This window comes from Eumetopias jubatus, unplaced genomic scaffold (genome assembly GCF_037043125.1).
Source record: "Eumetopias jubatus isolate StellerSeaLion01/CBP00866 unplaced genomic scaffold, mEumJub1_p1.0 scaffold_4, whole genome shotgun sequence".
In the NCBI taxonomy this organism is placed as follows: Eukaryota; Metazoa; Chordata; class Mammalia; order Carnivora; family Otariidae; genus Eumetopias; species Eumetopias jubatus.
This window is the reverse complement of record NW_028274810.1, coordinates 67,092,392-67,116,977: the sequence shown is the minus strand read 5'-3', so window position 1 is coordinate 67,116,977 and position 24,586 is coordinate 67,092,392. Positions and strand designations below refer to the sequence as shown.

Here is a 24,586-nt window from a genome sequence, read left to right as displayed (position 1 = left end):
CTCTCACTGGCCAGGGGCGCTTGGCAAGGCCGAGTTTCCCAAGTGGCCCTGGTGGCCGGGGGCGGGATAGGGGCAGGTGACAATTCAATTACCGCGGTCGGGGTGGGGGTGGAACGGGGACTCGGGGGGTGGGGAAGGGAGAGGGCATATGGCATAAATGCCAAGAGGATTTTTCCTGACTCTTTCCGGCTCTGTTGCGGTGTGCTCCCAAGTCCGGTGCGTTTGGGTTAGTTGAGGGCTGTTTTGTTTTTTCCTTCTGCCGCCTTTAAAACACAGGTCCTTCATTTTAAAATTCCCGAAATGATAGTCATCAAGAAGGGTAAGTGTGGTTTATGAGGATTTTTGTTTTTAAAGAGGATCCCGGAGAGAACTGAGATTGCGCTTCCTGTCGGAGCCCTCCGAGTCCCTTGCCCTGCACATCTTTCCTCTCCCCACCCCCTAATTCCGTCCCTTTGCCCCCTCTTGCTCTTTCCTCTCCTCACTTTTGCAGCACCTAGTTTTCTTTTACGTGGTGGTGGTATTCTTTTTGTCAGTGTTATTTCGAATTAACAAAAAGTTGAATTTTCTTTTTAAACGAAAGTAAAACGTGACCTCTCTTGTCTCCCCAGATCCTCTTGCACGCAGGACGCGCATCTGTCTGTCGGTCCTTCCGGGCCTGAGACAAGGTCGCCACCGACCCCCAGGAGTAGTTTTAACTTTCACCTTCCTCTCCCCTACTGACGTCACGGCCCTGAGGAACAGTTCGATCTGCAGAGGAGGTAACAGGTTTTGGATTTTGTTTCCCTTTTGAATGGCAACATCTGGAATTAATGCTGCAGTCCTCGGGCAGGGTCGCCTTGGGTTTCTCTGTGATTATCTGTGCCCTTTCTTTCTGTCTTTTCCTCGTTCCAGTGTGCCCTCACTCTCATTTTTATTCTCCACTTCTCTCTTTCCTTCAGAGTAAAGAAAATTTGTTTAATTAATGGGAAAAATGAGTTTTCCAAAACGCTGTTCTCCCTCTACTCGCAACCATGCGTTTCCATGATGTTCTTTAGAACTTTCAGGGCCACGGGGTTCTGGCCCACGTCGCCTGGGGCGCGGGGGTACTGGGCGTGCAGACTCTGCCCAGGGGCATCGGGACGCAGCCCCTTCCCCCTGGCACAACTCGTGGGCTGCGCCCCGGCAGCCCAGCCTCTGAACCTGGGGGCTGGCGACTGGAGGAGGAAGGCGCCGAGGCAAGCGGGGCCCCACCTCAGAGCGCGGAGCCTTGCGCGGTTCCTCCAGGATGCTGTCCGGCAGGACCAGGCTGAGGGAGGGAGGGGAAGAGAGGAGAGGGTGGTGTGCGGAAGAGCCGGGTAAAGAGCTTGCAGAAAGCTGACCAGGCTGGCGACCGAGCACCCTCCGACCCTGAGTGGAGTCAGTGATGGTAACATAAACCAGGCCCTTCGCTCTTAGAAAATTCCACTCGCTGGAGCCTGAGAAGAATTTGGGAGAGAGCAAGGGGTCAGCTCTGCCGGTCTCCCGCGTGAAGTGAGGTAAGGGAGTGAGTCTGAGATAATACGTCCTGCAGGAGTATAAGACCCAGACCCCACCTTACAACACCTTGAAGTTATAAGGTTAAGGAAATCTCTCAGTTAACTGCACCCTGGCAGGAGGATGTGTGGGAGAGAGGGAGGGCTGCGGCTGGATCCCACACCTCCCTGGGCGCCTTCTCCCAGAGCTACATTGGACCAGGGTTTCCAGAAATTGTCTTAAACCCCAAACAAATTGAACGATAGGAATATGCCTAGGTTTTAGAGGGCGGTGGCCCAGGCACTCCTCTTCTCATTTGAGGCGAGGCCACTGTGGGATTCCAGGACTTCAACGGAGTGAACCAGGGGGCAGACAAGGGTTCAGCCACAAGGACTTGAGAACCCCAAGCTCTCCCATTAGTGTGTGAGGAACCTCCAGGACACATCCTGAAGCCTAGCCCAATCAGAGGAAACCTGCCCACTCCTAGAGCAGGCTCCTCTTTCCTTGCATTCACAGCTCAACAGGTCCTGGACCTACATACAACCTTTCTTCTGGGGCACCCGAGGTTGGGAGGTTGGGGTGCTCATGTGAGTGAATGTGTCATGGATAGAGGGAGGCAGAGTAACCATCCTGGGTGGAGGTCACTGCACGCATACCTCCACAGGCCACTCTGGGGTTAGTTCTGATTTGGACTGAGGTCCCCAAGGAGGGGCAGACCAGAGCGGGGTGGCTCCACAGCTGCAAGCAGTAGAGAAAACATGCCCAGATTGAGGCAGCAGGGTCTACCTCCTACACCTCCTCCTGCACCAGAGTGTGGCTTCACACCTGGACCCACACCCCGCATGTGAGACCTCATTCTGCAAAAATCTTGGGTACGTGGTCACACCTGCATGCAGTGACCACCCACAGGGTGCACATACCTCTGACACTGTCTTCCATCCAAGAGGACCCCATCAGAAAGTCTGATTGAATTCACAGGGCTCTCATCATCATGCCCCTCATCCTAGGATTTCCAGTTAGTACTTGACCTCACACTCAGACGTCCACAGACTCCCTGGTCAGTGACTGAACACCTAGACAGGAGCATATGCTCACACAAGTGTGCCTTCGCTTGTCCCTGGACCCAACCCTATTCCAGGGCCCTGAAGTTGGACCCTAGGCAGACAAACCCAGACCACCGGGACAAATGAGGTGGCTGAGAGCAGAAAGCTCATCCTCACAGGATCACACACATACACACTCCCTCCCGCATCTCCTCTTAGCTCAGAATCATTTGCTGTGCGGACGCCTGAGCGTACCGGATGAGCTCTCCCAACCACGAAAACCCACCTCCACCCGAGTTCGCTGCCGGCCCCAACCCCCGCCAGGGCAAGGGTGGGGTCCAAAGAGATGGCCCGGTGGAGACTCAGGGTGAGGCTGGAGTTGGGGGCTGAGGGTGCAGAGGGGGTTGGAGGTGCAGCACGGTGGCGCTGAGTAGGAACATTGCCGGGGGCGCTGATGGGGGACCCGAGAGGCATTGACTTTTGCGCTGTTTGCCCGCGGCCTCGGAGCAAGCAGACGCCATCTGTTTGCCGGCTGCGGCGCGTCCCGTTTAATTACCCTCCCGGCAGCCTAATAGAGATGATATTAAACTAAATCTTTCTGACATTAAAAGTAATTATCCCCAAACCAGTGGCTCCGGGACGGAATCGCCCCTCCCGTCCCCAGCCCTCCCCTGGCCGCTCCAGATTCCGTTAGTTTGGCTGAAACTCTTTACCCGGAATGGGGCGCGAAGAAAAGGGGGAAGGTGCCTTTGGGAGAAGGGGTCTACGCAGACCGACCCATAACGCTGTTTCCCCGCACAACCACAGACGCACGAACACGCATGTGGATACACTCACATCTGTACACACACAGACAGACCACAACATTTTCCTCCGGATCAACTCTCGAGGCACGTTAGACTCAGCCGCGTGCACCCCTGGGTGGACAGAGAAGCGCAGCCTGGTTTGCTGTCCCCGCCCGCCCCCGAGCCCGCTAAAATGGCCCTTTGACGGGGTCAAAGCCACAGATACTGCCTAGACCAGGGCCAGGGACCCAGGCACAGTTCTGCAGCCAGAAAGAACCTCTGCCATCCTAGCGCTTGACTTCTCGGCGCTCTTCCTGCGAGGGGCCCTGCGCCTCGCGCTTTCCCTGCAGGGTCTTAAGTCGCGCCACATTCTGCGAGGCAAGTCCTACTATTCCACTTGACAGGTGAGAAAACAGACTCAGAGAGGTGAGGTGACTGGTCCCCCATCTCACAAGCAGTAAAGGACAGAGGAGAATTCGAAACTAGGGGTGCCAGGGGAGACCCCTACCCAAGGCCCAAGTTGTGCACGGTTCCAGGCGCGGCCTCCGGCTGGGCGCGGCGGACAGCTGGCCCTTCTCCTCACCCTCACCCTCTGGGGCCCGCGGGACCTGCTGGTGCTCAGTCTCTCCTCGGGCCTTTGACTCCCCAGGGGCGAAGTGGGACAGGGAGCCACCTGAAGGCGGGGGAGCGAGGGCACCGGAGCTGAGAGCCCGGCGGGAGCCCCCAACGCGGAGCCCCTGAGCAGGGCGCAGCGCTCCTTTGATCGAGCCCGGGAGTCTGCAGGGCGCGTGCGGGATCGGCGACCGCCCAATGTCGCCAGGCTTCCTGTCTCCACAACCTTCTGGTTGGGTGCATCTGAGCCCGGAACCAACGCGCTGAGAGTTATGTTCATTGCCCAACTATTTGCTTCTGTTTTTGAGCGCCTAATGCGTACCACTACCCTGCTAAATGCTTGGTGTGTGCTCCGTTGCCTGGTACCCAGTCCCTGGGGAGGTGTGATGTTCCACGTTTTTTAGAGACAAGTCCTCCGAGGTTCAGCGAGGCGACGTAACTTACCCGAGGTCACAGTGCTGCTGAGCTTCGAGTAAGATGGGAACCTAGATCCCACTCCCACCGAGGTATTTTTCCTTCTCATCTTCAGTTCCAGTCGGGTAGGATCAGTTCGATACCATTCAATTGATAGATCATTCACCGAAACGCGAGAGAAGGGGTCTTTCATTAATTTCACTCATGTTGAGCACCTAGTAAGTGCCAGACCCTGAGGCCTGAAGATTAATCAACTGTGATGGCCCCTTAAATTGCTCGTTGACCAACCAGGGTCACAGTCACCCACCAGTGACTTCACAGTGAGAAACAGGGTTGAGGTGGGAGTGGGGAAAGGAGGGTCAAAGGAGACTTCCTGAAGAAAGGGATCCCTGAGGTGAGACGTTAAGTTTCCCAATTGGAAACATTATTGCTTGTTCTGATAAAACATTATAAAACATTTTAGACAGCTCAGCAAAGTATATTTGAAATTTTTTTCTGTGTACATACCTTTACAAAAATATGCTTTTTGTTACTTGCATTTTTACATAAAACCTGATAAACATTTTTATATTAATCAATATATCTACATAAACTTTAAAAATTGCTTAATATTTCCATGTATAGATGTACCTTTAGCCAGTTTTCCATTGAGAGGTATTTTGCTTGTTTCCAGTTTTTGCTACAATAAACATTACTACAATGAACATTCTTTGTGAATTTGCCTAATTATTTCCTTAGGATAAATTCCTAGAAATAAGATTGATTGGTCAGAGGCTTTTTTTTTTTTTTTTTAAGGCTTTTGATAGCTACTTGTCAAATAGCCCTCAGGAAAGGTTGTGCGAAGAGCACACTGACAGTAGTGCATCTTGCTGATCTTTTTATTCTTTGCCAGTTCAGGCAGGAAAAAAAGAAACTTTTGTCATTGTAATTTGCATTTCCTTAGTTATTCCTTAGTTTCTTCTTTATGTGTTAGTCACTCATTTTTTTTTAAATCTGTGTATATTCTTTGTTTTTTTCTCTCATAAAGTTTCTCCTTTCCTTAATTTGTAATAGCTGTTTATATATTAAAGACAGTAGCATCCTCTTATCTGTAACATATGGTGCATTTCTCCTTTTTTTGGTTTCACCCAGTTTTGTTGTTATACTGCAGTTTTAAACAATTTTATGTAACCAAATCTGTCATTTTTTCTTTATAGATTCGATTTACAGTATCATACCTACCAAGAGTTTTTTAAATCCAACTTTCTGAGAGCATTCATCTATATTCTCATTATTCACATTTAAATCTTTAGTTCATTTGAAATTAATTTTGGTGGAAGGTGTGAAGGAAGTTTGTAACTTAATTTTTCCCCAAATGATTAGCCAGTTATCACGGCACTACTTAATGATCCACCCTTCCCCCCACTGACCATATGCTATATACTAAATTTTCAGATGGTGTTAGGTCATTTCAACACTTTCTCTTCTAAGGAGTGATTTACTTTTGCACCAGCTTCACTCAAAAATTAATGTAGTTTTGTAATGTCTGGGAGGGCAAGCATCTTTCTGATTCCTGATTCTTCTTTTTCAAAATTCTTTTGGCTATTTTGGAAAGAGTCTTCTAAAAAAATATTTTAGAATTTTTAAAGCTGGTTCCAAAGGGAAAGTAAAAATTAAAAACCCTTTGGAAATTTTATTTAACTGCCTTTAGAAATTATTTTGAGGGCAATTATATATCTTCACAATATGGGATATTTCCATCTAGGACACAGTGTGACTTTCATTTATGACTTTTATGTCCCTTTGTAAATTTTGTCATTTTGTTCCTATAGTTGTTTCTTAAGCATAATCTTTGGTATTTTGTGTCCATTGTGAACAGAATCTTTTCATCCATCTTTTCCCAATGTCTAACTGGTTATAAGAAAGTTACTGATCGTAGTATATTTATTTTGAGACTGGCCTCCTTTCTGACCCATTTTAAATGAGTTCTCACAGTCTCCCGGAGCTGAGTTTGGAAGGATCTGGAACTGACTAGGCTGAGGAAGAAAAGGAGGGGCGATTCTGCACATAGGAAACGGGGCAAAGGCCCAAGTGATTTGCAGGCTCTCCTAGGGCTTTGAGGACAATGTGCACCCAGGACAACGTGCACCCGCAAGGTGGTCTTCTTTGGACCTTCCTTCTCATGGTCTCCACCTCGCAAGAGGGCCTTTTGAAACAGCGATTCCAGGAATCAGCCCCCGGGGCGACGTGCCACCCAGACTCAGAGCCTTCGCAGCGCTGTGTGACCATGGATGAGTCGTCTCCCCGCTGGAATCAGATTGCTTGGAGGACAGCGGCAGCCAGGCCACCACATGTGGGGAGAGGAGAATGTGAAGATGAAGGGCATCAGGGCGAGGCTCTTGGGCTGGATCAGACTCTGCTTGAGTGCAGTGCCTACCCGTTCTTGAAGTGTGCATCGGGGGTCCCCAGCTCCATACTCCCAGCCTATAAACCTCAGGTCACCGACCAAAATGAAGATAAAAAGGGGAGATGGGGCTAGGAGGGAGAGACCTAATCCATCCGCTCAGGCCACACACACACACACACACACACACACACACACACACACACACACTCACCCTTTGGAGTCTTTGGCGTCTTTCCCTCAAAGAGTTCTACTCTGACTTACACCCTCCCCTACACACACCTTCTACTCCCTCTCCCCCCCATTTCCTGCTGGGACTGTGCAGTCTCCTTCCAGGCTGTGTATGGTGGGTGAGTTCCAAGCTGCTTGACTGGCTCAGGGCCGGATACTGGTTGGGCAGGAGCCCAACATGTTAACTCTCTTTCCTGGCCTGTCCCGTGTCAGGGTGGGGAAGCTGGCTGACAAATGGGCTTTTCTTTTTTTTTTTTTTTAACCCCAATGGGTGGTTCAGACTCCAGGCTTGCAGTGGCACAGATGCACAGATGCCTCCTCCAGGTGCCCAGGCCCAGGCCCAGGCCAGACAGTTACCTGGAACACTTCTGCTCACCATTTAGGACCCAGCACTCAGGATGCTCTACTGTTTCTTGTCAGAGGCACACTAGGCAGATGTCAACACTGCAAGCTCTCTAAGTGCCTCTGCATTTTGCCCTCTCTGAAGCCACACAGACACCCATCTTCATGCCCAATTCATATGAGAGGAACTGAGGCATGGAAAGGAAGTGACTTTCCCAGGGTCATACAGCTAGGTGGGAGAGGGATGAGAACTGTTCTTTGCATCTGTAGAAGAGACTGGTTGGAGATTAGCAGGTGGAGTTGAGGCCACATTCCTTACCCCTAGTTCTCAGAACTGACCCCTAGGGATAGGTGTAGGAGGATGAAGGCAGCCCTGCCTTTGGTGTTGGGAGCCTCTTTTCTTGGGGACTCCCTTCTGAGCATGTACAACCCCACCTCGCCCGTCAGGACTGTGCTTTCACTGCTGGTCAGGAGTCTCCCATCATCCTTCATGTATCCTTAGCATCCTTGGTCACAGGGCCTGGCTGAGCAGGGCTGTCAGTATGAAAACTGACCTGGGGTGGAGTCCTGCATTTGTCACATTCCCTCCTATGTAAGATGGAAGTAAAAAGAATGCTTTCATGGGGTCATTGTGAGGATTCAGTAACACAATTCGCGGAAAATCCTTCTCAGTGTCTGATGTGTAGTAAACACTCAAGGTATATTGGATATTGTTATTTGTTAGCCAGTTTCTGAATGAATGAATTCTTCTCTTTGCCTTACTACAGAGTGGAAAACGTTCCCTTCTCAGTATCCTTTTGCCTCCTTTAGAAAAAGGACTGGGGAGCTGGGAGCTGATGACAGGAGGTGACTTGAACCATAATCTGAAAGCTCCCTCCAGAATCAGAATTCTGATGGATTGTGGTGGTTCAGAGACCTTCTGGCAGGCCTGGGGTGCTCAAGGTCCCAGAGGGACTGTGGGCCATCTCCCTCCCTAGGTCAGCTCGCTCACTCCCACCACCTTTTCCAGGGGCTCCATTAATCAGAACATGTTTGCTATAAAGCATAAAGTGAAACTGTGCCAGTAAGAAAGGAGCATTACAGCCCAGAGCCCATCCCCAGCTTCTGGAAACAACCCCACCTGTCTCTTCTCAGGGCCTCCACTATTTTGTGTACACCATAGCCCTGCTAGTTCCTTGTGGGACTCCGCAAAGGCAGGGGCTGGGTTCTTTGCCCCCATGGCACAGTACCACTTTTATACCAGAGAACATAGTCTTTCCCTTTGTGTCCATGACCTCCCATAGCATGTAAAAAACTCATAAAATGCGCCATTTTTTTGTTTTTTGTTTTTTTTTTTTAATATCAAGAACCTGAGGCATGTAGGTGATACTGCACAAGCTAGTTTTTCAATGATGCTTGGTGTGGTTGAAGTCATGCCAGAATGGAGCCTTGCTCAAGTCATTTATTTCGCTGCTCTGGGTCTCAGCTGCTCCATCTGTAGAATGAGGAGAGGTAGACCTGCTATATTTGGAAATGCTCTGAAATGAGAAAAGGACCATGCAGACCCAGGTAGGAAAATGATGATACGTATGTGGGATGCACCATCCAGCTGGGACCTTGGTACTCTCCTCTGGAAATATAGCAAAATTCCTGGCCTCCAAACCTGATTTCCTTTACATGTGTTTCCACTAGACTCCCCCAAACACAGAGAGGTTTCAGTAAGACTCTCCTTGTTGTCAACTCTTCAGAAAAACACTATGCCAGTGTTACCAATGTGTGCCCAAGTAAGGCAGATAACATTTCTAGGGGCCTGGAGACCTCAGCCCAGAGAGGCAGTCTTCATTTTGATCCTGTAGGATGCCTACATTTTCTAACTCTCACATCTCAGATTGTCAGGCTTGGGTAGTGCCATTTATTACAGAATGGACTCTGGCCACAGCCACCAGGTGGGGTTCATCTCTCCCAGAAGTCTATCCAACTGCCCAAACTGGGGGCCTTCTCTGGGTTCCCATGGCTCCTGGAACTTCTCTAGTGTTGACTACACTGTCCTGGAATTGGTGGCCCCATCCCAGCCTGGAGATTCTGGGACAAGGGTAGAGGCTGAGAATCCAGTGTTTAACAAAAAGCCTAAATGATGAATAGATGAGTCAAAACTGACGCTATCTCCATAAGGCCAAGGGCACTTAAACAGAACTTCAAGTAAATGCAGGTCTAATGGGCGCCTGGGTGGCTCAGTCGGTTGAGCGTCTACCTTCTGCTCAGGTCACCATCCCAGAGTCCTGGGATGGGTCCTGAGTCAGGCTCCCTGCTCAGCGGGGAGTCTGTTTCTCTCTTTTCCTTCTGACCCTCCCCCCTGCTCATGCTCTGCCTCTAGCGTGTGTGTGCGCGCGCGCTCTCTCAAATAAATAAAATCCTAAAAAAATGAAATAAATGCAGGTCTAATGAAAATGCATGATGGAAAAAAAAAGATTTGCTTTGGAGATAGACAGGATATGTTATATAGGAGTTATGAGACTTTGGGCAAATGATTTAACCTCTCTAAGCCTCAGTTTATCAATGTATGAAACAGGATAGTATGTTCCATCTCATAGGGTAGTTTTGTAGTTCATTCATTCATATAACATTTACTGTCTGTGCCCTGTGGCAGGCCCAAGGGCCAGACCTGTCATGGTCCACAGAGGGAAACTTCTGAGCAAATATCACAATAATAGGATAAGTGCTCTCCTAGGGGCAAACACAGGGATTAGAAGAGGCCCCTAACCTGGCCCTGGGGATTCCATGAGGCTTTCTGGAGGAGAGGTAGTGGAGTGAAGTGTAATAGCCTGAGCTTTGGAGCCAAAACACCTGCGTTTGAATCCTGGCTCCTTGGTTTACTAGCTGTGTGACCTTGGGCAAATTACCTAATCTCTTGTGCCTCAGTTTGCTCACCAATGAAGTGGGGATATTAATAGCTCCTACTTCACAGGGTTGTTGTGAGGAGTGAAGTACTTAGTGCCTGGCATTCAATAAACATGATATAAATGTTCAGTATTTATCAAGCACTATATACAGTGCCAGGTCTGTGTGGAAGGATAAAACAACAGATCAGATTGACATAGACCTTACCCTCGTGGAGTTTATACCTTAGGCAAAATCTGAGCTGAGTCTCGAAGCACAAATTGCCTCCTTTCTAAGGACAGTTTGAGAAGAGCAGAGGGCAGAGGAAGGAATTCAGGGCTGCTGACATTTCATAGGCAAGCAGAGCAGGAAAACTTCACAGAGGAGACACAGGGGGATCTTTCAGAGGACTGGAAGAAAACTAGGGGCGTGCAGTATCCTAGAAAGTGTGTGGGGATTTTTATTCTACTCTCACCTGTGGCTTAGAAGTTACAGCTACTAAAGCAGCTCAGGGCCGGGGCCGGGGATGGGGCTCATCGATAAGGGGAAACAGAGCAGGCGTGAGCTTGGGGCTCAGATCCAGAGTGGATTCTCAGCTCCTCTCTCCTAGCTGTGTGTCTCTGGACAGTGACATCATTTCTCTGAGCCTCAGTTCCCCTAACTGTAATATGAGGATATTAGTAGTAGCGACCTGGCGGAATACTTCTGAGAATGGCGAGGGGGCGACACTGTGCAGGGCTTACCAGGGTACTCAACAGGAATTCCTTTACCCTTTGTCTCTGCTGAGAAGAGAGTTGGTTTTGTTCCAGCTCCAATTAACTAGCTGCTTCAGTAACCACTGGGTGCATGACTGCTACGTGCTGACCCTGGGCTGGCTTGAAATAAACAGGTGATTATGACCTGGTCTCTGTCCTCACAATGTTCCCCGATGAGCAAGGTGTTGGAGATGGAAGTCACCACCTGCACACAGACATCATTTCTTTGTTGGAACTGAGTTAACGACGTCAAAATTTCCTGTGTGCTTACTATGTACTAGTCATTTTGCTAGGCCTTGAGGGTAAGAAGTGACTTAGACTCTTTGGAGGGCTCACAGTTTGGGGTGGGGGCAGGAAGAACATACTAGTTCAGAGTTACGATTCAGAGTGGTCCAGCGCTACGTACGGAAAGGGCAGCACAGGGCGAAGATTCTCGCCTAACTTGGAGGGTGTGGGAGGGTGTAGCAATGGTCAGGGAAACCATTTTGGAGGACATGAAGTCTAAACTGAAACTGAAGAATAGAGAGGTGGCAGGAGTCTGGTGGTGACAGAGGGGATAGTGCCCAAGGCCAGAGGTGATACAAAGCTGATGCTTTCAGAAGACAGCAGGTGACTCTGGATGTGTGTTGAGGGCATGGCTGGAGGTAGATGGGAAGGGAAGTAGGGGCCAGATGACAGGAGTTTTAAATGCAAGCTGAGTTTGGATTTTATTTGGAGGGCAATGGTAAGCCTCTGAGGGTATGAAGGAATGGGTGTGGCATAGTGAGGCAGGGGTTTTAGAAAGCTCTTTCTGGCAGCTTCGTGGAGACTGGTCTCGAAGAGAGAGACTGGAGAAAGGGAGATCAATTAGGATGTGGTTTTATAACCCAGGTGAGAGACAACAAAGGTCTGAGGGAAGAAATGCCCATGGGATAATGGGTGAAGGAGCAAGGAATGGACTTTGGAGATGTCCCAAGAGGTAGAAGCTGCAGGATCCTTCTTAAAGTGTTGCATGTACTTAAAAATAAAAGGCATTGCTTAAAACCTGGGCCCTGACACCCTGGGGAATGATTCATTTTGGAGACCTGAATTCTCTATGGAAATGGGGCTTTACCCATTTTTGTATCCATCAACAGTTAAAAAACATTATTGTGATTATTGGAAATGCTTTGGTAAAAGGTCATACTTCTCCTGAAGGTGGTACTGCATTGACATAAACAGCAGGAGCTTTAGAGTCAAAGATCTGGGTCTCAAACTCTATTCCGCTCTTTATTAGCTGTGGAGCTCGGGCAAGTCACACTTCACCTCTTTGAGCCTATTGCTTCAAAATGGGGTCAAGATCATCCATTCGACAGGGTTGTTGTGGGGTTACACGAGGTCATGTATGTAATGCTCTGAGCACAGTACTGGGCACATCCTAAGTGCTCAGCAAGTTAGGTCTCTTCTTCCCTCCTTCCCATGATGCCCCAGGCTTAGCCTCTGGACACCAGTAACGGTGACACTTTGTGCAAGGCTCTTTAACCTTCCCTGGAGGGCCCCAGAGCAGTATTCTTGGACTTCTTGCATCTGCTTTTCACATTTCCTGTGTCCTCCCCCATAAACTGTCACTTGTCATTATTATCACCCACTCTCCTTTCCTTTTGTAATCCTGTGTGAGTTTGTAGACCAGATAATGGCTAACTGCTTTACCTGTTTACTAATTGTGAAATGTTAGTTCATTTAATCTTCACAACCTTATCAACCAAGTACTGTAATTATTTCCATTTTATAGCCCGAATGCAGAGGCACAAGAAGGTGAACTGACCTCCTGAGGGCACACTACCAGGAAGTGCAGGAGCAGCTTGGACCCAGGCAACATGGCTCCAGAGACCACGCTCTCGGCCACACGTTATATCACCTCTCAAAACTGAGAACCACAACTAACAGTGTGCAAACTAAGAGTTAACAGAATGAAGACTGGAGAGCAAGTCTCTTTTATTGGTATTTCCTTTCAGACCACACTTTCAAAATACAGCAGGGAGGAGCTGTAAGGCCAGGGCACTTGTTAGGGGTCATCTTCCAAAGCAGATTATTTGAGATGAGAGAGAAGCACTGAATGCAGAGGGAGGTTCAAGGAAGTCCAACTGTTGTATCTCCAACCCCCTCCTTTGGGGGTTGCAGCTTTCATTTAGATAAAAATGTGGCTTGATGAAAAGAATGGGCATATTCAACTTCCCAAATAGTCTGATGGTGTTTGCATGATGTAAATGGTGGTTCTGAATTTTCTGGCATCAATACTGCCCACTGAAAATCTGATGAATACAGATTTTCCCTTCCAGAAAATTACATTTAACTTCTTATACACAACTGTGGGGGATGCCAAGATCCATTCTTGGACATGAAATTTAGAGATTCTTTATAGAAGAGCTGTGAACCTGAAAATCAGAGCCTAGGGCTCGAGTCCGGACTCTGGTCCTGACATTCTGTGTGACTTAGGCAAGCACTGCCCTTTGAGCCCGCACTGCGGTGCGCTGAGATGATGAGTGTAGAGGGTGTGGGAAACTGCAAAATGCTACCTGAATGTTATCAGGACACTGAGGCTCAGAGAGGTTACTCACCTTAAGGTCAAAGCTATAAAGTGGCAGAACCAAGGTTCAAACTGGAAGACACTAAAGTCTGTGTGTGTGTGTCTGTGTAGGTGAGAGAGAGAGAAGAGAAACGAGAGAGAGAAAAAAAGAGGAAGGAGAGGGAACGAGAAATGAGAGCGAAAGAAAGGAGAGATCTCCCTCCAATAATTTTTAAAAAGATCAAATGAGAGAATGCAGGTGAAAGGGTCACCCAGATTGTGAAGTGTGACGTGTATGTGATTACTCCTGCACTGAATTTAGGACTCCACGTCCCATCCATCTGGGGACCCGGCACTGGGTGGATGGGGAGCTGGGAGAAATGGCGGCAGCGTGTTCATCAGTGACGCTGCTCATGGAGACAATGAAGACCCGCTCTCCTATCCAAATGAACAACTTCTGTGATTTTGGGGAAATCTGTGAGTTCTGCAACATCTTTAAAACCCATCCCTTTGACCAGTATACTCAGGTCAGTATGTATAGCTCTGGGATAGCAATTTTAATGCAAATGAAACTTATTTTATGTTTCTAATGTCACCAAATAAAACTTATAAAAGCCTAAATCCTATTCTCCTACATTAGAAAAAGAAAGATTTTATTTTATTTTAAACATCATAAAAGAACATCTTTTATGATGTTCTCATCCAATTCAGACTTTGGATGCTTACAATTCAGAGATGAACACCCGTGTGTCCCATAAAGCTATGGTACCAGACCATGGCAACATTTCGAACCAGAAACCTCTCCAAACTATACCTTCTCAAGGTCTGTGGGAAATTGTCAATACTTCCTTAATCCTGCAAACTAATGCTCCAAACATACAACTGATAATCCAAGGAACATAGAGGAATGAGCTGGAATGGAAGTGAGGATGACGGGGAGTCCTGGAACTTCACTGTAAACAGCTGGGCAGAAGAACACGGAGCCCATGTTCTGATTGACTCACTGAATCTGGCAGCTGGGATGTAAAGCCCAAGGAAGTTTAAGGGCAGGAGGAAGAATTGCCAAAGGACATTGCTATTTCTGTGATAGCAGAAGTTACTTAATAACTTCTCCTCTTGTGATAGCAAGTTACTTGATGTTTTTCTTGGAACCTAACTTTATGGAAGTCCCTTTAATGTTGTGCTTGTAAGAAAAAGCCCAACTGCTTTGGCCTCTGGTTCTGGAGCTCAGTAGACCAGAATGATGTGAGTGAACAGTAACAATTAGCTGAGGCCTTTCCCAGCAATGGGAGCCTACAGGATAGGATTTCATGAGACTGAACTAGGAGAATCTCTCAAGACAGGGTTGAAAAAGGGTGTGTAAACTTCATACATGTTCAAGAAGCATTTAATAACTTTTATGAAATCGGTTTCAGAGTAAAGTCCCTATCACTGGAATACAGAAGTGAAGCTGACAGGGCAGAACAATATGATGAAGTTAAACCCAAATCAGATGGAACAGGTTAACATGAAAGTAAATTCAGAGTCCTGTCTCTCCAACTCCCACCCATACTCTTGCTGCTGTTCCTGAGCATGGCCTGGGTTCAGGGCTATAGCTTCTGCATGGCAGCTAGGGTCTACCTGGAAAAAGAAGAACTGGTGCCCTAGTGCATCTGTAGCATTGGAAATGACTGTCTTCGGGGCCACCAGGTTAGGAAGGTAGGTGTGGACCAAAAAAAAAAAAAAAAGGTGGGAGTAGAGCTGAACTCCCCCCATAGTGGGTCTCTTTTCCTTTCAGTCTCCCTGGGAGACCTCTGGAGCAGAGAAGGCCTGACCCTAAGCAGATGTAGGAACAAATCTCTTATGAGAGAATGTTCAGGGAGGTCCCTGGTCGGAACACCAGAGAAAAGACACAGGAGGAATTTTCCTGGCCAATATCCACTTCCTCGCAGCCATATCTTAGGCTTCAGTTAGAGTCTTCTGAGAACCCCTTGAATCGGGCCAGGGGAAAAACCCAGCACTTAGACTGTACTTTGGACAAATACAAAATGTCAAAATCCGAATCCCAAACCCTGGGATAGAGACCACAGGTGACATAAAAACAGATATGGAGGAACATTCCAAGACTAAAAAGAAATCATTGGCTGTGAAGGCATCAACAGTGCTTCCATGAACTAAACTTCAAAACCCAAATCCACAGATTAACAAAAATCCATATTTACTAAATCATTCCCAAATTATTATATGTAGGTTTAGGCAACACATGTCTTCTAAGCTAAGCTCCCAAGTTTGCTCTCTTAAATATATGAGGTCAGAATTTTCAGCCATGAAATCTCTTTCATTTGAAATGCAAATCTAATATCTAATACTGAAACGTTAAAAGAATGAAATAGTGGAGCAAGGTTTTACAATGGGGCTCAGAGTCCATGGGGTGACTGATCAGATTTTGGTGATAGACAAGTTGCTTAAAATACCAAGTAACAAGGTCCCAACACATGATGGAGCAGAGGGAGAGAAAAGCAGGAAGAGAATTGTGTTCGGTGTACACTGATGGACCAGCTATCTGGGAGCTGGTATCTATGAGGTTCGAACTGCCCAAATGCAAACCTAACAGCAGCTTCTTGCGTCTGGGCCAGATACCAAAGTCCTGGTACTGGTCCTTTTCACACTATCTCAACATTCACATAATGCACTTCAACAGTTTTCCACGCTGCACTGGAAGAGCAGATACCTCCTAGATGGAACCTGGAGACCCAAGGCAGCCACAGTAAATAAGTATCTTGCACATACATCAAATGCAGTCCTCAAACACAACCTTACATCTTAGTAAAGAAGTCAGAAAGTACCAACAAAAATGATAGGCTTTTTTTCCTACAACAATGTTTAATCTCCATGCTGAGAAGTCCCATTTGACTTTTTTCCCCATGCCTTTTAAAATTAGGTGACAAAGTAGAAATCCAGTTGTGAAAATAAAAAGGCAGAGGTGTATGAGCCCTGGCTCAATGAGACGTATCAAATACATAGCATCCTGGTGTCCCAGGGCAGACAGAACTGTCCTAGACAGTGTGGGGAAACGGCGGGCACTGGAGAGGTAAAAATTCTACTTCGTGGTCACTCACACTTGAACAGTGCATTAGTCATTGAATAAGGGCGAGGTGAAAGGGATAAAGGAGGGCTGCAGAGTTGTAATTCTCTATGAGGGTTGGGAACATATACTCGTGGATGGGAAATTTTAAGTAGCTATGTTTATTATTACTTTTTTCCAGCAATCTTGCAAGAGGCAGAAGTGTGACATTGAGTTGAGTGAGACGAGCGTGTAGGTGGGTTGGCGAGGAGCCCTTCTCTTGACGCAGGCCTCTGGCTTGTCAAGGAATGGCTGGTTCCACTGCTGGGCCATGTTTACTCTTTTGCTTCAAGGAAAAGGGTTTCTTGAGGGAACAACTTTACCTCCAATAGTGATTTATTTGGGTCCAGCTGGGTTACCTAAAAAGGAAGAAAACACATTTAAAAGATTGGAACAATCTCCTCATGGCGTTCGGGTCCTCCCTGTGCACACTGGCTCTCAGCCTGCTATGCAGCGGCCTCACCATTTCCAAATCTGTCATCTTATTAGATGCTCACAATAAACCTGGGACGTATGTGGTACGATTTCCATCTTAGAACCGAGGACACCAGGGCTCAGAGAGGTCACAGCTCATAGGTTAGTGAAGAACTAGCATGTGACCACAGGCAGGCACAGCTTCAGGAGCCTGGACCTCTTCCTGGGCAGGTGGGAAGTCCGTGCCTCCTGCACAGCACGGCTTGGCCCACAGAACGGGAGCCTCTTAGGAAAGGGTACTGGCTAAACAACTGATTGGCATTCTTGGGGACCTCTGCTTCGTTAACTCCTGACAGCATGGGGGCACTTTTCTGCTTGGTAGGAAAAGAGCTAAGTCCTCGGGGCTGACCTTCTAGCTAAACCTTCCTGTAGTAAACTGGACAATGCCTACTCTACCATGCCCAAAGATGAATATCCTCCCCTGAGGAAGAGTCTCCCTAGGAAGCATATCACAATCTCCTTGTTGGTGAAGCGGGAGGATATTTAGTTTGAAAAAATAGTCAATGCCATAGTAAGACTTTCTATTTTAGAAATAAAAAAAAATCATTATTTAATAGTATGAATGATAGAGAGTAAAGCTAGACAAAATCTTGGCTCAGTTGGGAAATGCTAGTCATATAGGAATCCTAAAGTAGATTTATGACTCCTAGGCCAGGGGCAGGGAAAGAGGATTTATGAATCTGAGAATGAGAGAAAGAAACAGTTTTTCTATTTATCAGAAGGGAGTATGAATTTTAAAAAGTTGAGAAATACTAGTTTAGTGGAAGTGACAATGGGCTTTGGAACCAGAAAGATTCCGGCTTAAGGGGCACACCTGGGTGGCTCAGTCGGTTAAGCGTCTGCCTTCGGCCCAGGTCATGGTCCCGGAGTCCTGGAATCGAGCTCTGTGTTGGGCTCCCTGCTCAGCGGGGAGTCTGCTTCTCCCTCTGCCCCTCCCCCTGCTCATGCTCTCTCTCTCCCCCCCACCCCCGCTGTCCCTCTCAAATAAATAAAATCTTAAAAAAAAAAAAAAGATTCCGGTTTAAATCATAGCTGTGTTGGCTATTAGCTTTCTGGCTTTGGAGTTAATATCAACCACGCAGGACTGATGTGAGGATTAAATGAGAAAAAAATATACAATTAGCAGTGTCCAGCACAGAGCAGGTGTTCAATGATGGCTACCGTGTATGTGAATAACTAAAGATGGACAAACACACAGATAAATGGACAGGTCTGAGTGTGTGTGATGAGAGGCTGGGTAGTCTGCTACGTGAGATACAGGGACTCTGGGCCTGTGGTCCGCAGAGAATACACCATCTGAGGCTGGCAATCTTGTCCTCTGCTCAACTGAAGCCACACCTGATGAGATGGCTCCACTGTCTTCTCCTAGTCAAGGGAGATGAGGGCCTTGGGAGCCTAGTGTCACAAGCAGGCTGGAGAGCTGAAGGAGGAACACTACCTTCATCTTTGACTGTATCCAGATGGAAACCTGGTAGGCCCAGGGGGGTCATTAAGGAGACACATCAACCTCCAGAATCCTCTCTGCCTATACGGAACCCAGAGCAAAGCGGCTCTACTGGTATCTCTTGGGTTCTGGGCAGATGGGCAGGCAAGGCAGTAGGGAGGGCCCAGCCTGCTGTCTGTCTTCCAATGCACTGGGGGGCAAGCTGCTGGCAAATGTTTACCCACTTCCCCAATTAACGTACAATATTGCGCTGTCTCTTGTCAACAGAGACTCTGCTTCAGACTCGTTGGTATTTTCTAACCAGCTGCTTCCGCTATTGTTCTTAATTAACATGCCAGAGCTCTTCCGGCATCTTGTGCTTTGTTATTTGTGGTTTGTAAATATGATGTTTGTTGGGAGAAAACATAATCATAATAGTGCCAGAGCCTATGCACACCAGCAGAAATGCTATGAAGCAAAACGGGCAGGGAGGCTGGAGCCTCGGGCCCAAACTGCACCCTGCCTAAGCTGTCAACATCCAGGGTTAGAGGTTCAGAAAACTGTGTCCCAGGAAAGTTAAGTGATTTTCTCTGTCACTTTGGGTGAGACAGCTGGGACTTGAAAAGGAGGAAACTAGTTTTTTGAACACCTATTGCATGCCAGGGACTTCATGTTATTTCATTTAATTCCTGTTAACAACCATGCAAGGTAGGTAGAGATGGCAAAATTGAGGCTCAAAGTGGCTGCCACTTGTTTAAGGCCACGTGGTTAGTAGGGGTCTGTCTATACAATATAATGGTTAAAAAGACTGAAGCAAACTTAGATTCAAATCCCTGTTCTCACTTTACTACCTATAGACCTCGAAGTTTGATAACCACAGAGCCTAGGTTTCTCCATCTCTAAGATGAGGATAATCAGTTTCTCCTTCATAGGCTGGTGTGATGGTTAAACGGAGTGTTGGTAAAGCTTCTGGTACAGTGCTCAAGCCAGTACATGCTCAGTGAGTGGTAGCCATTACTGGCTGGAATGTTGCCTTGGAGAGGGGTCCTGGTCTCACTTCAAAGCTGGAGCTCTTTTCCTGAAGGCTCCTGGAGCGCAGGTCTGCACCGGGCTCCCTTTCTTATTTCTGCCCTGCTGCCCTGCTTGGCTAATGCCTCAATAACTAGAGACCCCCTTGGATAGTTTCAGTGAGGCCATGCTGAGCTACTTCACAGCAAACATGGCTGTTTGGGGGCTGTTCCTTCTGGTACCCCATCAGAAGCAATTGTTTTCTTCTTTGGAGGTCATTTTAGACAGAAATTTCAGAATGAACAAGGACAACCTCTGCTTCCATTCTTTTTTTGCCCGCATGGACAAAAAGGCTGTAGGGGAACCTAGGGGGATGAGGTTCTCCCCTGCAAGATGTGGCCATGCTGTGGAACCATCATGCTGTGCTCTGGGTCCCGTTCAAGAGGGAACTGAGAAGTGGTGGTGGTGGCTGCCGCTATAGGGAAAGGAGTAGCTGAAGGACTGCCAAGTAGATCAGACACGTTACGTGCAGCACCAGCGGGCAGGGCTGGGACCAGTGACATCACAGGGACACAGAATTCAGCTGGCCAGAAAGGACTCTTGAAGCTGCTCGTGTGCGGCTGTGCTACTTTCTTCTTCCTCCTTCTGTTCTGTTTTCTTCTTGTTCTTCCTAACCATCATCATAGCAGCAACTATCATTTATTGAGTACCTACCATGTAGCTTGAATCATGCTAAGTACTTTATATATATAGTACTCTAACTAGTCTTCAAAAAAGCCAAATGAAGTAGGTATTGTTACTGCCATTTTATAGTTGAAGATACCATGGGTTATCATATCAAGGTGCAGATAGAATAAGATTTCACACTCAAGTCTGTCTGACTCCAAAGCTCACGCTAAACAGAATGCTTCTGGCTAACATGTCAGCAGGCTGCCTTGTGGCAGTGGAGGAGGGAGGGGTGGGGACAGTGAGTGCATTCTCTCTTGCCACTAGAAGCATTCAAATAAGGGCATATTTGAGAAGATCATGAAGATAAAGTAATGGCTAACATATAGTCAGCATTTATTTTGTACCAGGCATATTCCAAGCACTTTATATTTATAAAATAATTTAATTTGCATAATAACCTTCTGAGGTAGATACAATTATTATTCCCATTTTACAGATGAGAGAACTGACCCATGGAACACATTAAGTAACTTGCCCAAGGTCTCAAAGCTATTCAGGACAGAGCCAGGATGTGAATCTGGTTTTGGAATCCATTATGTTGAACTGCTAGAATATTCAGTCGGGGGTGTGACTAAGAGTAGGCTCCACCCAGAGAAAAAAGTCGGATGAGATGACCCTGAGGTTGTTTCTAACCAAGCTTCCAAGATAAAAGATCTTCACTTTAAGAATGGCAAAAGATCAAGGGTCAGGAAAAAAAAAAACCCTGAAATGTTTATAAAATACGAATACAAAAACCCAATCTTAGCTTGTGTTCTGCCATTTACCTGGGACTTTACTGAATTATTGACTCTCTAAATCAACAGAGAAACCTACCCTTTGGGACTCCTTGGGAGAGGAGGAGCATTCTCAGTTAAGAGGTCTGGCCTGACTTTGTCTCTGTTAGAAAAGGAAGGTCAATCACCTTGACATTTTATTCATTATACTTAGGGAACCTGAATGATATATTTTCTTATTAAATTAATACCTTAGCTATTTGGTTTTGTGAAACTTGTTTATGTTAGCAAAAATGGGACATATAGAACTATTCTTTCCGAGATCAATTGTCTTAGCAGTTGGAACTTTCATATACATCTTATTTCTATTACTTCCTTGGGCTTCAGTTCCTTTTTAAAAAAAGTCTAATATTGCTGCTGAGAAAAATGTGAATCAGTGTGACAGAATCTCATCCTATGTCATACCAAATAGAGCCCCAGAATGTTAGGGTGAGAAAGTTCCTTAAATGCCAAAAGTCCAACCCCTTCATTTCACAGGTTGTCCTCCTGAGGCTCACAGAGGTCAAGTGACTTGGCCCAGGTCACACAATTAAGAGGCAGATGTAGTACTCTACCCCAGAGTTTCTGACTTCCATTTTGGGGTTCTTTCTAGAAAGCACACTATTCTGCCTCTCACTTAAAAAAAAAATACCTGAGCATAAATATACTACTACTACTAGGCTGGGGGCTACCTGAGAGCAAGAGCTGAGTGATACTAAAAATAATAGTAGCAGCAATATATGCATAGTACTTTATAGTTTGTACAAACATTAACTCACGGTCATATAGCATAGATATTATTATCAGTCCTTGTTATTTTACTTAATTTTGCTGAAGTAATGCTTTTATTTTGAAGTTGAATAAACGTTAAGTTCGAATCTAATATTTTCACATTTAGGAAAAAATGCTAGGTTCAACAAATGGTGCTGGAACAACTGAACACTGACATGCAAAAAAAAAAAAAGGATCTAGATGCAGAACTTACATCCTTTCCAAAAATAACTCAAAATGGAGTATAGACTTAAAAGTAAAACACAAAACTATAAAATTCCTAGAAGATAACATAGGACAAAACCTAGATGACCTTGGGAATGGCTTTGATTTTTTAGATATAACACCAAAAGCACAATCCACAAAAGAAATAATTGATAAAGCTGGACTTCATTAAAATTAAAAACTTCTGCAAAACACACTGTCAAAAGAATGAGAAGACAAGCCATAGACAGGGGAAAAATATTTGCAAAAGACATATCTGATAAAGAATGATTATCCAAAATATACAAAGAATTCTTAAAACTCAACAATAAGAAAATGAACAATCCAATTAAAAAATGGGCCAAAGATCTTAAAGATACCTTATCAAAGAAGAGCTACTTCAGATGGCAAATGAATATATGAAAAGATGCTCCACCACATCATATGCTATCAGGGAAACACAAATTAAATAACAATGAGGTACCACTACACGCCTATTAGAATGGCCAACATCTAGAACGCTGAAAACACCAAATGCTGGTTGAGGATGTGGAGCAACAGGAACTCTCATTCACTGCTGGTAGGAAGGCAAAACGGCACAGTACTGTGGAAGACAGGTGGTTTCTTACAAAACTAACCCTATTCTTACTATATAATCCAGTAATCATACTCCTTGGTATTAACCCAAAGGAGCTGAAAACTTATGTCCACACAAAAATCTGCACACAGATGTTTACAGCACCTTTATTCATAACTGCCCAAAACTTGAAAGTATCCAAGATGTTTTTCAGTAGGTAAACAGATAAATAAACTGTGGTGCATCCACACAATGGAATATTATTCAACACTAAAAAAATGAGCTATTAAGCTATGAAAAGACATGAAGGAATCTTAAATACTAAATGAAAGAAGTCAATCTGAAAAGGCTACATATTGTATGATTCCAACTATATGACATTCTGGAAAAGAAAACTATGGAGATAGTAAAAAGATCACTAGTTCCAGGGGTTGGAGTGGGGAGAGGGATGAGTAGGCAAAGCGCAGAGGATTTTTAGGGCAGTAAAAATACTTTGTGTGATACTATAATGATAGTTATATGTCATTATCCATTTGTCCAAACCAATAGAATGTAAGAGTAAACCCTAATGTAAACTATAAACTGAGCGATAATGATGTGTCAATGTAGGTTCAGCAGTTGTAACAAATGTACGACTCTGGTGAGGGATGTTGACAACAGGGAATGTTGTTAATGGGGGAGGCTACACATGAAAGGGAGTATATGGGAACTCTCTGTACTTTCTGCTCAATTTTGCTGTGAGCCTAAAGCTGCTCAAAAAATATAAAGTCTTTAAAAAACATGCTAGGTTGCATTTTTTTTTTAACATTCCCAAGGTATTTTAACAGCTTATGAAGGAAATGCACTGCAGTAGTACTTGGAAATCATGCATTTGGAATTAGCCACACTCTGTAGATTAGGAAATGAGACCTAGAGATTGTGTTTGCCTATGATAGCATAAACGTTAGAGGCAGAACAAGAACCCAAGCCTTCTGACTAGTTTCCTAATGCTTTTCATTATAACTCCCCCATCTCCTTCAAGGGGCTTAATTGTGTTCTTTCTCACTCCATGAGTTACAGCCTTCAGGTTCAGTGTGTGGAATTGGGAGGCAATAGACCACCGGTGGTTTCTCAAATGTATTCTTGCTTTTAGAGTAAAATTTGCATTTCAGAAAATTCCATCATCTCCAAGGGGAGAAAAGCTCTATTCTCATATTTTCTGTAGTACTTGGCTGCTCCTCTCTGGGCGACCAACACCACCACTTTCTAGACTGTGCTGTGTGGTGGAAGCACTGTGAGCAGATGGAGTCTTGCACAGTCTGACCCCCCCAGGAGCAGCCCTTTGCTACACTGGTGGAAAATTTACAATCCTTTTGTAGTTCACACAGAGAGCAAACACTAGAATCTCATCCATACCCCTTCTTCCTCCTTTTCTCTTCCACAGATGTGAAAGACAATTAGATCCCATCATCTACAACAGACAGACAGACCATGCAGCCTCTACAAGCACTCACTCACCTTTCAGCTCTCAGCAAGCTCCCCCTCCTCTATATTCCTTTGTACCGATGGCTAAGGCTGTATATTATCTAATGCTGTCAGGATGTAAAAGGCCAGAATGTACAGGTTCTAGTTCTGGCTCTAGTGGTGCAACTTTGGATAAGTCACTTTTCTTCTCTACACTTTAATTTTTGCATTTTTTAAAATGCGGGGGTTAATCATTCAAAGGTGTCAATTGGACTGCTGTTGGGCTTTGGAAATAGAAACACTTGGGTTCAAATTCAAGCTCTTGGCCATGTCAGTAAGATGCTTAGAGCTCCAGCTTCCTTCTCTACTGGGTGAAAGGTTGTTGTAGGGATTAAAGTAGCCATCATGGAGTCTCACACATGGCAGCTATTATGACTCAATGTCTTATTTATGTCTTAGTAGATGTCATTTGTATGGTGTGAGATCTCCAATGACCTAGGGAGAGAGCCTTGGGTTGGATTCCATTGCTAAAACTTCCTAACTCTCTGATGACCATGGATAAGTTACTTAATTTTCTGGTTCATTGTTTATTTATAATATTGAGACATTTTTACCATCCAGAGTTGCTGTGAAGATTTAATAAGATGAAGCTTATAACCATGAAGA

The 24,586-nt window shown here is 45.9% G+C and overlaps 1 protein-coding gene across 3 annotated transcripts in view; it reads right to left on the bottom strand.

Annotated features, from left to right (window-relative positions):
• Positions 1 to 16,645: 16,645 nt before the first annotated feature.
• The window catches only part of FAF1 (Fas associated factor 1), a 489,058-nt gene continuing 481,117 nt past the window's right edge, over positions 16,646 to 24,586 (bottom strand). For 2 of the 3 annotated variants that reach the window (XM_028106760.2, XM_028106762.2), the window contains exon 20: positions 16,811 to 16,898. Coding sequence is in view for 1 of the 3 variants with exons in the window: in XM_028106761.2 (XP_027962562.1) it covers positions 16,815 to 16,898 (84 nt within the window). In the remaining 2 variants the exon portion in view is untranslated. Of the gene's footprint in view, positions 16,899 to 24,586 lie in introns of all 3 variants that reach the window. The other variant, XM_028106761.2, reaches the window with a different exon arrangement.